This window comes from Neophocaena asiaeorientalis, unplaced genomic scaffold (assembly GCF_003031525.2).
Source record: "Neophocaena asiaeorientalis asiaeorientalis breed wild unplaced genomic scaffold, Neophocaena_asiaeorientalis_V1.1 scaffold363, whole genome shotgun sequence".
Lineage (NCBI taxonomy): Eukaryota > Metazoa > Chordata > Mammalia > Artiodactyla > Phocoenidae > Neophocaena > Neophocaena asiaeorientalis.
Genome location: NW_020172006.1, coordinates 622,441 through 636,086, shown reverse-complemented (window position 1 = coordinate 636,086; position 13,646 = coordinate 622,441). Strand labels below are relative to the sequence as shown.

At 37.1% G+C, this 13,646-nt stretch overlaps 1 protein-coding gene across 6 annotated transcripts in view; it reads left to right on the top strand.

Annotated features, from left to right (window-relative positions):
- Positions 1-13,646, top strand: part of CLNS1A (chloride nucleotide-sensitive channel 1A) — a 34,891-nt gene that overhangs the window by 913 nt on the left and 20,332 nt on the right. For 3 of the 6 annotated variants that reach the window (XR_003003700.1, XM_024749334.1, XM_024749324.1), the window contains exons 2-5: positions 4,631-4,767; positions 9,303-9,404; positions 10,060-10,167; positions 11,910-12,083. Coding sequence is in view for 5 of the 6 variants with exons in the window: in XM_024749334.1 (XP_024605102.1) it covers positions 4,631-4,767; positions 9,303-9,404; positions 10,060-10,167; positions 11,910-12,083 (521 nt within the window). In the remaining variant the exon portion in view is untranslated. The remainder of the gene's footprint in view (positions 1-4,630; positions 4,768-9,302; positions 9,405-10,059; positions 10,168-11,909; positions 12,084-13,646) is intronic. The other 3 variants (XM_024749361.1, XM_024749351.1, XM_024749344.1) reach the window with 2 other exon arrangements.

The following is a 13,646-nucleotide window of genomic DNA, read 5'->3' as shown; positions in this document are numbered from 1 at the left end:
AGTTTTGTCTACATCCAGAGAAAATTCTCTGCTTCTAAGAGGTCACATGATTATATTGGACCCACACAGATAATCCAGGATAATCTCTCTATTTTATTGTCAACTGATTAGTAACCTGAATTACATACACAAAGTCCCTTTTGCCTTGTAACATAACACATTCACAGGTTTGACACCAGGGGAAATTGGAGTCATGGGGCCCAAAATTCTGACTACCACAGAGGGCACAAAAAGATGTAAAGAACCCTTGGTTTAGAAGGAAATCTAGTCACTGAGCAAAGCTTACGCTTTTGGCCAGTCACTGAGATAGGAAATATGGATGGGAGGGAAAGCAAGTTTGGGGAATGAGTTTGGTCTGTATATGTGTGGATTAGTTGCACATATGAGCATGTTTCTTGGGAGAGTGGTGTTAAAGATGGATAGAAGAGATACCCAAGAAGAGAAGAGGACCAAGGGTAGAACCCTGGGGACACATCTATACTAAGAGGTAGGTTATAGAAGAATAGACTTGAGAAAAGTGAGAGGAGCAGTCAAATAAAATCATATCTGAAAAGCACCTATTGGGTATTGACAAGGAGACTTTCAGTGATCTTGGAAGAGCAGTTTCTTTTACGGGGTGGAAAGTGGAACACAGATATGTTCCTAGCCCCTACTCAATCCCCTTTTTCTCCATGGCTTCTCTGTGTATTCGCTCTTCTATGATATAAATCCTGTTATGGGAAGGTCCTATACTTGTCTTTCCATTTGGAAAATTTTCAAACCTAAAGAAAAGTTGCAAGCGTTGTTAATTAATACCCATGGCTCCTTTGCAAAGATCCATCAGTTGTTAACATTTTGCCACATTTACCTCTTTCTCTTTTTTTTCTGAGCTTTTTGAGAGTTGCACACACGTCATCACTTCACATGTAAATACTTGAGCAAAAATCTAAGTATAAGAACATTCTCTTGTATAACCACAATACAGTTATCACACTGAGGAAGTACAAACTCCTTTTTAGCTCTTATCTGTTTAAAAAATTTACTTATTTCAACCTTTCACTAACAAATCTTTTTCTTTAAGAAACTATTTTTATAAAATATGCATACAAAAAGAATATAAATTATAAATATATGGTTTAAGGAATTATAATTAAACTAACACCTGCATAACACCTCCAGGTTAAGAATAGAATATTACCAGTACCTTGGACACTGTTGTTCATCCCTCTACTGATTGTTAGCGTTACCTCCTTGGTCTCTTTCCCTTTTTGTTCTTTCCCACTTAGCATTTCCAATTCTTGATAGACTCAAGATCTCAACAAACTGGGAAGGCTTCCTAGAGGATGTGACAAATGAGGATTAACAGTCAGGGGAATGAGGTGGGGCTAGGAGGAAACATTCTAATTAGAAGAAACAGGATGTTCAGAGGCAATGGTGAGAAACAGTATTGTGTGTGCCAGGGTATACATCTGTGTGCACACATGCACACACACAGTTCAGCAGTTCTTCATCTGATGGACCGAGGGAGAAAGAGTGGAAACATAATAAAGCTGGAGAAGGAGGGAGTCATGTTTATGAGCTTAGCTTATAGCCCAAAGGTTTTGGGGAAACTATTTTAGGATTTTAGGCAAAGAGGAGCAGGGTCTGATTTGGTTTTAGGTAGTTTTTCAGATGTGTATTGAGAGATTTAGAACTCTTGGGCTTATTTTCAAAGCTTAGTTTTCATAGAAAGTTGACTTTTTTCCAAATAAGGGAACAGAGGCATGAATCATTCAAAATAGATCATTTGAAACAAGTGAAATAAAATATTTAAATTAAAAATAGGTATCTTAAACTTATAAATTATGCTCTTTTTATATCTTATTCCAAAATTAATTTAAAACCAAATAATTAAGCCAGCCCAAATTCAAGACCTCTCTTACCTTTCTGTCCTGTTTTTCTCCCCATGCCAGGAATAAAGTACAGTGATATTCTTCTGCAAAAGCATTGGAGGTTAGCAAAATATTCCTCTGCACCTTTACTGGCTTCCTAATTCTTTTTTTTTTTGGCGGTACACAGGCCTCTCACTGTTGTGGCCTCTCCCGTTGCTCCCGTTGCGGAGCGCAGGCTCAGCGGCCATGGCTCACGGGCCCAGCCGCTCCGCGGCATGTGGGATCTTCCTGGACTGGGGCACGAACCTGTGTCCCCTGTATCGGCAGGCGGACTCTCAACCACTGCGCCACCAGTACTGGCTTCCTAATTCTTGATTTTCCCTTATGTGACTCATGGTTTCTTTGGGACTAGGTATAGTTAGATATTTTGGTTTTGAGGGATTTTCTTCTAGAATATATGAAAAGAGAATAAATAAAAATGAAAACTTAGTAATCAGAGTGAGCGTTGCTTTTAACTGAAACTTTCTTCTGTATAGTACATAATCCATGTTCCTGTATAAGATTATGAGAGTTCCATAGGAAATGCTGTGGTGAGGTAGCATTTGTGTTCTGCCTGCAGTAAGGAACTACAGAGTAATTATTATGTGCTTTTTAAAGTGAAAGCCATAATTTATAGGCACTGAATCTATGCTTGTATTTCAGTTTTTCCATCTCCTAATTGAGTCACTAAAGAAAGTTTTGTGGCTTTGGTATTTCAAATCATTTTGGACACCGAAATTTGGAGTACTCCTTTCTGACTTGTGCTAATGCCAGGGGGTTATTGAGCTGAGAAAAAGGAGTTTATTTGCTTAAAGTAATACAGTTTTAGTAAGGGACTGGCAATATTTCTGTGATACATGAGCACTATTTCTTCTCCACATTAAGAGGAAAGCAGTGGAGGAAAGGCCCGTAGAACACACACAATCCAATTACAATAATAAAATCTATTTCTTTGGACCCAGTGGGATGAGTCATTCTGGAAAATCATTTGTAGAGCTTTTACCACTTTAAGCATCTTAAGATTTATCACTTTAAGCTTCCCAGGTTTTCTTTTTCTCTTTTTTTAATAAGCATGTTGAATGGAAGTCTTTCTAAATGACAGTGCATATTTTTTCGCTTTTCCTTTTTTTAGTGTACAGTTCCTTATGTTTTAGTGTATTTACAGAGTTGTACAATTTTACCACAATCTAATTCTGCCTTTGCTTTTGATAAGTGAGGGTCAAGTGTTACACACTTGTGCTATTAGACGTTGATTTCCTTTAGGGACTAAGGTATAAAGTTCAACCTTGCCTAACATCGGATGTGGATGCTCTCAAACTGCTATACTGTCATTGTTCCTGCACAAGGGAGTCCTAGGTTCTACTATTGTATTTGTTTTTGCTTCATTAGAAATAAGACCACCAGGCTTGTTAGAGTTGTATAGAAAATAGAAAGATATGGGGGTTTTATTGCGTTAACCTCTTTTTAAAAGAAAAGCTCCATTGAGATAATTTACATAGCATGCAATCCATGTATTTGAAGTATACAATTAAATGTTTTTTAATCTATTTACAGAGTTGTGCAGCCATCAACACAATTTTATTTATTTTTAATTTTTAATTAATTAATTTTTTTTGGCAACGCCACGCAGCTTGTGGGATCTTAGTTCCCCAACCAGGGGTTGAACCGGGCCCTGGCAGTGAAAGTGACGAGTCCTAACCACAGGACCACCAGGGAATTTCCAACACAATCAATTTTAGAATATTTTCATTCCCCCTGCAAAAACTGACACCCATTAGCAGTCACTTTCTATTTTCCTCCAGCCCTGTGCAACCACTATGTTGCATTAACATTTTTTTTGTGGTTTCTTAAGCATCTTTTTCCTACTTTTTTTCCTGCTAAGTGGTGAAGTATTACCAAAAAATTAGCCAGTCCTTGCCCAAAACTCAACGTACAGATTTTCTTGATATATTTCCTTTGTTATACCAATAAAATATTTGCATTAGACCACTTTTGAGGGAAGACTAGATGTTGCTTATTTGTGGCTTTCTGTTAAAGCTACAGAATAAATGAAAGGCTTCATAAAGTCTGCCTTTCAATGTGATGATTATTTTCCAGCTTGTGGTATGATTACAGCCATTTCATGTGTATATCATTTAATGTAGGATTAGTGAAGAAATTAGTGATTCCTAGGTATTTATTGCATACTTACATGCTAAGCACTATGGTAGTGGTTTTGAAGAATGTTAAATAAAGGAATATGACAAGTTTTGTCGAGTAGCTCACGTTCTGTCAGGGTACATATAAGATTCTTTACCACGGAGTTAGGTGCTCAATAGTATATTACTGAGCATAAGTACAGTTTAGAAAAAGAAGAGATCATTATGGACTGGAATAATTGTAGGGAGGGCTCTTGGAGAGGCTGACACTTACTCAGATGAAGAGGATTTGCCAAAGCAAAAAAGGTGCCTGAAGACATTCCAAATACGAACAAGCATAAAAAGGCATAGAAACACAGTCACTTTTCTGTGACTTAAGAAAAACTGCATTTCAAATCTGTTTGAATAGAGGAAAATAACAGAATTGGTCTTAAAGAAATTCAGTTCCTGCTGTTGAGTTTTCTTATTTTAGGAATATTTCTAAACAGTATGCTTGAATTTATTCACATGTATAAAAGTGTCCAAGCTGAACTTTTATAAACGTTAGGACATTAAATTAGGATTTAAGTTCTGAAAATAATCTACTTAAAACATGTTTTTCAGCCGCCTGTCTTGGTTAGATGGCTCTGGATTAGGATTCTCACTGGAATACCCCACCATCAGTTTGCATGCGGTGTCCAGGGACCTAAATGCCTATCCACGAGAGCATTTGTATGTTATGGTGAATGCCAGATTTGGAGGTATGTATGGTATTATTTAACCTTGAGCTTCCTTTGGTAGTATATTATGTTTCAAAAAGCAGTCTCTGGTCATAATCAATGTGATAATCAATTGACTTATTTTGGATAATGCTTTCTGAAGCAAAATTTCAGCACAGTAAAATAGTTCGGCCTTTTTAAAAAAATATTTATTTATTTATTTTTGACTGTGTTGGGCCTTTGTTGCTGCACATGGGCTTCCTCTAGTTGCGGCTGGCGGGGCTGTATGTATGGTATTATTTAACCTTGAGCTTCCTTTGGTAGTATATTATGTTTCAAAAAGCAGTCTCTGGTCATAATCAATGTGATAATCAATTGACTTATTTTGGATAATGCTTTCTGAAGCAAAATTTCAGCACAGTAAAATAGTTCGGCCTTTTTAAAAAAATATTTATTTATTTATTTTTGACTGTGTTGGGCCTTTGTTGCTGCACATGGGCTTCCTCTAGTTGCGGCTAGCGGGGCCTACTCTTTGCTGTGGCGCGTGGGCTTCTCATTGCAGTGGCTTCTCTTGTTGCGGAGCACGGGCTCTAGGTGCGCAGGCCCAGTATTTGTGGCACACGGGCTTAGTTGTTCCGCGGCATGTGGATCTTCCCGGACCAGGGATCGTACCCATGTCCCCTGCGTTGGCAGGCAGATTCTTATCCACTGTGCCACCAGGGAAGCCCATGGGCACTGCCTTATATTTTCCATATACTTGCACTTAGAATTATTTAGCTATTGTGCGTTTGTATTTCTAGTTTTTCCTCTTGAGTTTAACTGTTTATTCTTTCTCTTTGTAAAGACATTTATATTTGGCACCCTTAGAGGCTTGGATCAGTGGACTTTGCTTCTAAGAGTTTAGGATAGAACATGTTTTGTTTTGTTTTGTTACAGAAATGGTTCTTAGTGGTGGACATGTTGCCCTCCCCCCATATTTGGCAATGACATTTTGATTGTCATGACTAGAGGTGGAGAGGAGTGCTACTGGCATCTAGTTAGAGGCCAGGAATGGTACTAAGCATCCTACAGTGCATAGGACAGGCTCCCACAACAAAGAATTAACCAGTCCTAATGTCAGTAGTGCCAAGGTTGAGAAACCCTAGGGTACAGGATTCCCAAGTCTTGGATAAAATACAAAGATTCATAAAAATCTAGTGTAGTTGATGAAAGAAGAAGCAAGAAAGATTTTAAAAATCCATTTTTTTAGGCTGTCCACAATAAGTTGTAAGAATTCTGAATGAGAAACAGGTTAGGCACGAAATAGAATCTTGTGCTTGACTTTTGTAAGTATAACTAAATAAGAAGTTTATATAGTATATTGTGTTAGTTTAATATGTTCATCTTCTGTAGAAATGAACTTAGGGGTTGAAAAGACAATTGTCACATCTTTAGTAAACTTTTTCTTTTAAAATAGTGGGTTGCTTTTCTTTGAAATAGCACATAAGAGACAATCCCATGAATTTGCCTATTGAGCTATTGCTCCTTCAATTTGAGATTTTAATAGGGTTTCAGATATAAGATGAACATTTATATTGTTATACAGGTGTGGATCCTATTTTCCCAGCGTTTGTTCCTCTGGTCCTGATCCAGACTTTTTTTTTCTCTTTGGCTTACCTCCATTAACCTCTAAAGTGGACCATCAGCTTATTGTTGAGAACATTAGATTATTTTTAAAATGACTAAAAATACATGCCCATTTTTGAAAATTTAGAAAGTTTTAAGGAGACAGAGTATGGCACACACTACTATGATCTAGCATGAGATGATGAGTGTTTGTCATGGTAGTATTTTCTTTTCCTAATTGTAAAAATGCTATATTACATTTCTGTTTACTGCCTTAAGATAGGTTCCTGCAGATAAAAGAAGGTGTTAATTAGTAGTAGTTATTTCTAGGGAGAGGACTAGAGGGTAGGGACTTTTTCCTTTGAATCCGTCTTGACTCTTTTACTTATATTTATACCAGCATGAATTACTTTTTTTTTTAAATTTTTATTGGAGTATAGTTGCTTTAAAATGTTGTGTTAGTTTCTGCTGTAACAGCAAAGTGAATCAGTTATATGTATACATAATATCCCCTCTTTTTTAGTTTTCCTTCCCATTTAGGTCACCACAGAGCACTGGGTACAGTTCCCTGTGCTATACAGTAGGTTCTCATTAGTTATCTATTTTGTATATAGTAGTGTATATATATGTCAATCCCAATCTCCCAGTTCATCCTACTCCCCCTCCGCCCTTGGTATCTGTAAGTTTGTTCTTTACATCTGTCTCTATTTCTGCTTTGCAAATAAGTTCATCTGTACCATTTTTCTAGATTCCACATACAAGTGATATTATACGATATTTGTTTTTCTCTTTCTGACTTATTTCACTCTGTATGACAGTCTCTCGGTCTATCCATGTCTCTGCAAATGGCACTATTTTGTTCCTTTTTATGGCTGAGTAATATTCCATTGTATATATGTACCACATCTTCTTTATCCATTCCTCTGTCAATAGACATTTAGGTTGCTTCTGTGTCCTGGCTATTGTAAATAGTGCTGCAGTGAACACTGGGGTGCATGTATCTCTTTGTGTTACAGCTTTCTCTGGGTATATGCCCAGGAGTGGGATTGCTGGGTCTGAGTTACTTTTATAATTTGAAAAGTGATATCCATTCAGTTATAGAATAATAATTACAGTATGATACTATTCTGGTTTTTTAAATGCATTGAAAAAGTTTGGTAGTACCATAATGTATTCAACTACTTAGAATTGTTTGGAACTCTCCAATATTTTTGTATTTTACTTTTTACAGAAGACACCTCTATTATATTTGACAATTTAATAACATTAGAAACAGGACAGAAAACATCCTATTAAATCTGCTATTTAAAACTGCTAACAGTGGCCACTGAAATTTTTTTCCTTTTTTGCTTATCTGTATTTTTTCATTATTCTGCAGTGAACTTGTATGACTTATAAAAGGTAAAAAAAATTTAGTGGATACCCCCTTATTATTGATTCCTATGAGTAGAATTGCTACATTAAAGGTAAATATTTTTAAAGCTCTTAACATATATTGTCAAGTTGCTTTCCAGAAAGTTTATACTTTCAATACCTCTCTACCTTATCTTCATCTATATGGAGAATTAACATTTTTTCAAAATGGTAACTGTAATATGCTAAACAAAAGTTTTATATATATATATATATATGTGTGTGTGTATATATATGTGTGTGTGTGTGTGTGTGTGTATATATATATATATACACACACACACACACACACACACGGGGGATCTTCCCGGACTGGGGCACGAACCCATGTCCCCTGCATCGTTAGGCGGACTCCTAACCACTGCGCCACCAGGGAAGCCCCAAAAGTTACATTTTTAAGATGATTGGTTGAACATGTTTTGGTGGTTTTGGGGTCTTTTTAAGTGTTTTATTGACCATTTAAAAAAAATTATTATTATGAAGTAATTCAAACATTGAAAAGTACAGAATAATAAAAAATTTCCATTTTTTAATGTCCAGTGTAAATTCTAACATTTTTCATAATTACTCTAGTCTAAAAGAAATAAAACTATATTAATACTACGGAAATCTTTTTTGTATCCCTCCCCATTTCGTTCCTAACTCTGTCTCCAGAGTTCACCTTAAAGATGGTGTGTGTCCTTCTTGTCTATGCTTTTAGATTTTTACTGAATATGTATATACCCATAAGCACTATAATGGTTCTCTTTTGTGTTTAAAATTTTAATGTAAGTGGTATTATATATATTCTGCAATGAGCTCTTTCACTCACTTATATTTTAAAATCTCTTCATTTTGGTACATATAAATCACATTTATTCATTTTCAGCTGCTATCTCTCAAACATAGTATGGCCAGGTTACAATACATCTATTTCCTTTTTTTAATTCACATTTTTTATGTTTTCTATAGTACATATAGTAGTTCAGTAAACATTCACATACAAACTCCTTGTGTACATAATATGTACTTAAATGAGGAATTTCTGGGTAGTAGGATAAACGCATGTCTGGAATGGTTTTAGCAATTTCTACTTCCACCAGCAGCATGTGCTAGTTCTCTTTATTGAACATTTGTATTTTTTTCTTGCCAACAGACTTTGTTAATTTATCTTTTGGGTCCGCTAACTTTCATGGGCCTTAGTTTTCTCATCTGTAAATTGTTGGTGATGAATCACATCAGTGGTTTACAAACTGCTGCTGAACCCCTTGTTTCAAGGTGAAAGAAACAGACATGACAATGGAACTCTACTTGATAGAAGCCTGACTGTACAGGTTTCCTCACCCCCACCATGACGTTGGGGCTTGGAATCCCTAGGACTCAGAGTACAGTGTGACTAGACCAGAGAGACTATCCAGTCTTTTTTAGCTCTAAAATAACAATGTTCTTATAATTTGAAGTAAAAAATTGCAGGATTTAGATATATCAGTAAGCATCCTTTAAGAAATTCTTTTAGGCTTCTATTTTTGAAAACAAATAAACAACATCATTAAAAAGCTATTTTTTTATTCCCTTTCTAGAAGAATCAAAAGAATCTGTTGCTGATGAAGAAGAGGAAGACAGTGATGATGATATTGAACCTATTGCTGAATTTAGGTTTGTGCCTAGTGACAGATCAGCCTGTGAGTATTCTGTGGAGTTCTTTTCCCTTTAAGTACGAAGCATTCCCTCATCCCTCCCCTCACACACTTACCTTCACCCTCATTACCTCTGTTCTGTTGCTTTTTCTTCATTTTAGCATCTGTAATATCATTGAGGACCAGATAACTATTAATATAAAGATTGTGAATGAAGTGATAGTACAGTAGATGCCGTGTTGCCTGGTATGTTTTGTGAGTGGAGGAATATGTTATTTTTATGGACTTGATGCTGTTGACTGTGAATCTCACTGGATAGAGGACGGAGGACTCATGGCATTTCCAGAGTGGAAGATGCCAGGATAGCTGGAAAGAGCTCTGCCAGCTGAGGGGCTTCACCCTGAGGCCAGTGGTCTGACCAGGACACTGACACTTACTTTTAGAAAAATCCAGCCAGGCATGAAGGGATGTCAATAATGTTTCGAAATGAACTCTTATTATTTTGTGGCATGTCCATTGCTATCAAGCACTTTTCAAGATTGATTCTCCTTGGAATATGGTAGGTTTTGTAAATGTTGTGACCCTAGTATACCTCTTGTCTACTCATTAAATTTATTTGCCCTGATGGTTATTTTATTAAATTTTTATTGTACATTGGTCAGAAAAAAATTAATTAGAAATTTTTAATTTACTTGTTCAGTGGAGGCCATGTTCACTGCAATGTGTGAATGCCAGGCTTTGCATCCAGATCCTGAGGATGAAGATTCAGATGATTACGATGGAGAAGAATATGATGTGGAAGCTCATGGTTAGTGAAGTGGATTTTTTAAAGTGTTTGTATATGTGTTTCATTTTAAGCATCTATTTGTATAGGATATGGGATTATAGTTCTTTATACCTCAAGTATCCGTCTAGCTTGGTTTTTTAATAAAAGCGAATGGCACAATTCATGTCTCAGGCAAATTAGAAAATTTCGTGGGCTTCCAAGGCTTGAGAACAAAAAATAGAGATTACTCGGGAGAAAGTGGATAGAGATAAATGGAAGGAAGGAAAATGATAGGATAGTGGGTAGTCAGGAGAGTCTTTTAAGTTGATGAAGTTGCTCTCAGAAAACAAACCTTCTCTCTCCATTGCTTGGAACCTGTATCATCTACATCTTTAACATATTCCATCTAACATGTCATTGCCAAAGTAATTTCTTTTTCCCACAACCATACTTGATTGATCTAAGAATATCTCCCTTTACCTCCCCAGAGCATAGTGCAGTCACTAGCTTGGTGTAGAGTCTTGTTACTTGAAGTGCCTGCTGTTCTCTTTTCTTTTTCCCACTGGTCTCATGTATACAAGTTTGGCTCTCTAAAGCCTTTTCCTTCATATGTACCACTTCCTGGCCTGAGAACACTCATTTCTGGGATTTCCCTTTATATATCTAAATACATTCTCATCTTTGCTGGGATTTGGGGGTAATTAAAATTTTTTTTTAAATAAATTTATTTATTTTGGCTGCATCGGGTCTTCGTTGCTGCACGTGGGCTTTCTCTAGTTGTGGCGAGTGGGGGCTACTCTTCATTGCGGTGCGCGGGCTTCTCATTGCAGTGGCTTCTCCTGTTGCGGAGCACCGGCTCTAGGCATGCGGGCTCGGTAGTTGTGGCTCTTGGGCTCTAGAGCACAGGCTCAGTAGTTGTGGCACACAGGCTTAGTTGCTCTGTGGCATGTGGGATCTTCCCGGACCAGGGCTCAAACCCGTGTCCCCTGCATTAGCAGGCAGATTCTTAACCACTGCGCCACCAGGGAAGTCCCAGTTTAATTTTTTTAATCCTGTACTTTCCAGAATTTCTGATTTTTTTAAAATTAATTAATTAATAAATTTTTGGCTGTGTTGGGTCTTAGTTGTGGTGTGTGGGCTTTTCTCTAGTTGTGGCGCATGGGCTTCTCTCTTGTTGTGGCACACGGGCTCCAGAGTGCACTGGCTCATTAGTTGCAGTGCACGAGCTCTCTAGTTGAGGCATGCGGGCTCTCTAGTTGTGGGGTGCAGGCTCAGTAGTTGCAGTGCATGGACTTAGTTACCCCGCGGTATATGGGATCTTAGTTCCCCAACCAGGGATCGAACCAGCGTCCTCTGCATTGCAAGATGGATTCTTAACCACTGGACCACCAGGGAAGTCCTCAGAATTTCTGATATTTTAAAAGGAGCATGTATTTTAATCAGTAAAAAACACTTACGTGTAAAATTCCCACCTTGGGATAATACAAGACTCTCTAACTTTAAGAACACCCTCTTTTCCTTCTAGTCTCTGGACATTTGATTCTTTGGGAATTGCTGTTTACTGGCTTGTTGTGTCTTGGAATCCCTCCTCATCCTAGAGAGTAGAGACATTTTCTTTGTATCTCTGTCTTCAACAGATGGCTGATATATGTATGTTAAATGAATGTTGAGTGTTTTCCTGGAAGCCTTTTATCATTTTAGCTTACCTTCAGTAAGTGCATTATTGATTATCTTTTTTTTTTCTAATTGTTTTTTAGTAGCTTAAAAGCTTTTTATTTATTTAGAACAAGGGCAGGGGGACATCCCTACATTTTATACCTATGAAGAAGGATTATCCCATTTAACAGCAGAAGGCCAAGCCACACTGGAGAGATTAGAAGGAATGCTTTCTCAGTCTGTGAGCAGCCAGTATAACATGGCTGGAGTCCGGACAGAAGATTCAGTAAGAGATTATGAAGGTGAGTACACAGAATTAACTCTTTATAGCGTAGGAAACAAACGTAGAATTACATAGAATGGGAATTCTATGTAAAAATTTTTTTTAACTTTTTTCCCTAACTACAAAGACAGTCTATGTTCATAGTCAAAAAATTTTTAATGGGCACAGGCTAAGAAGAAATGAAAAATCAAGTAGAATTCTAATTGAGAGACATCTGTTACTTTCCTGCTGCATATCTTTCCAGTCTTTTTGTTTGCTTGCTATGTAAGTGTATGTGCAGACACACACTGATGCTGCCATTTTAATTTTTTAAATGAATCCCTGCATGATTATGGGCAAAACTAGTCAGTTGGTTAAGAGGGCTAGACAGCATTCAAGAAACTTGGGATTTCTTTTAGTGACAGACATTTGAACCTTACACAAGTGGCTTTAACTGTTTCATTTGTCTCATATTTGTAAGCCGCTTTGTAAATATTTTACCTATTAGACTGGTTCCCTTTTCTAAGTGTCCTATTTCAGTTAGAATCTTTATGTATTTCTTTTGACTCAGCCTTTACCATTTTTTCCCTTATCCAGTCCAATACTGAATTCTATGGATTTTTCCTTTAAATGACTTTTCAGATCTCTTTGCTATAATTACTGCTATCCTTCAAACCTAGCCCCTTTTCTTCTCACACTGGATTTACAATAGTAAATTTTTTGCCTCAGTCATTCCTTCCTCCAGCTCACTGTGCCATATTAATCTTCTGAGAACACTCTGTGTCCTCCCTGTATAAGGATGTCCCCTCAGTGATTGTCTGATACTCACCATATGAAGTTCAAACTCTTCTCTCTGACTCTGAAGAGACAGCTGTGTCTCCGCCCCACTTGTCTCCAGTCTTGTTCTTACTACCCTCAATAAAATGTTTAGATAGTGCTCTTATTTGCCAGGTCCTGATTTAAGCACATTATATGTATTTGCTCATTGAATCCTTCCAAGAACCCTCTGGTAGATGCTGTTATGATCCCCATTTTACAGATGAAGAAACTGAGGCACAGAAAGGTCACATAACTTGATTGAGGGCAAATAGCTAGTAAGTGGTAAGAGGATTAAATGCACTAATATGCAAAAACAATATGCCAGGCACTGTTGTGAGCATTTCTTACATCTTATATGTATTCAGTTCAGTATTTTATGTTGCTGCAGAATCTTAATACTTCTAATTTTAGTGATGGAGAATGTTCTTAAAGAGGGTTACCATAGTTTTTCTTTTATTGGTACATTTAAGTTTCTCTCATAATGTTGTGATCAGTATCTCCATGCACATAGCATTCTGACCTGGGGGTCCTGAAGTTCTGGGATATTTAATTTGGAAAAACTTAGGCTTTGGGTCACACTGTTTTTCCTTATGTCTCCTCTCCATTTTAAGCCCTAGGTGGTGAGCCTCTAACACAGGCTTTAGGGTGAGACGGCTCAGGTGATTTCTAGTGCTCTGCCAAACTCTTAGCTGAAAGAATTCAAGATATTGTTTTATTATAATGATTAACTGAAGAGTACCCTCGGACATTGAAAAATCTTTCATCACTGAAGATTCTTTGTTGT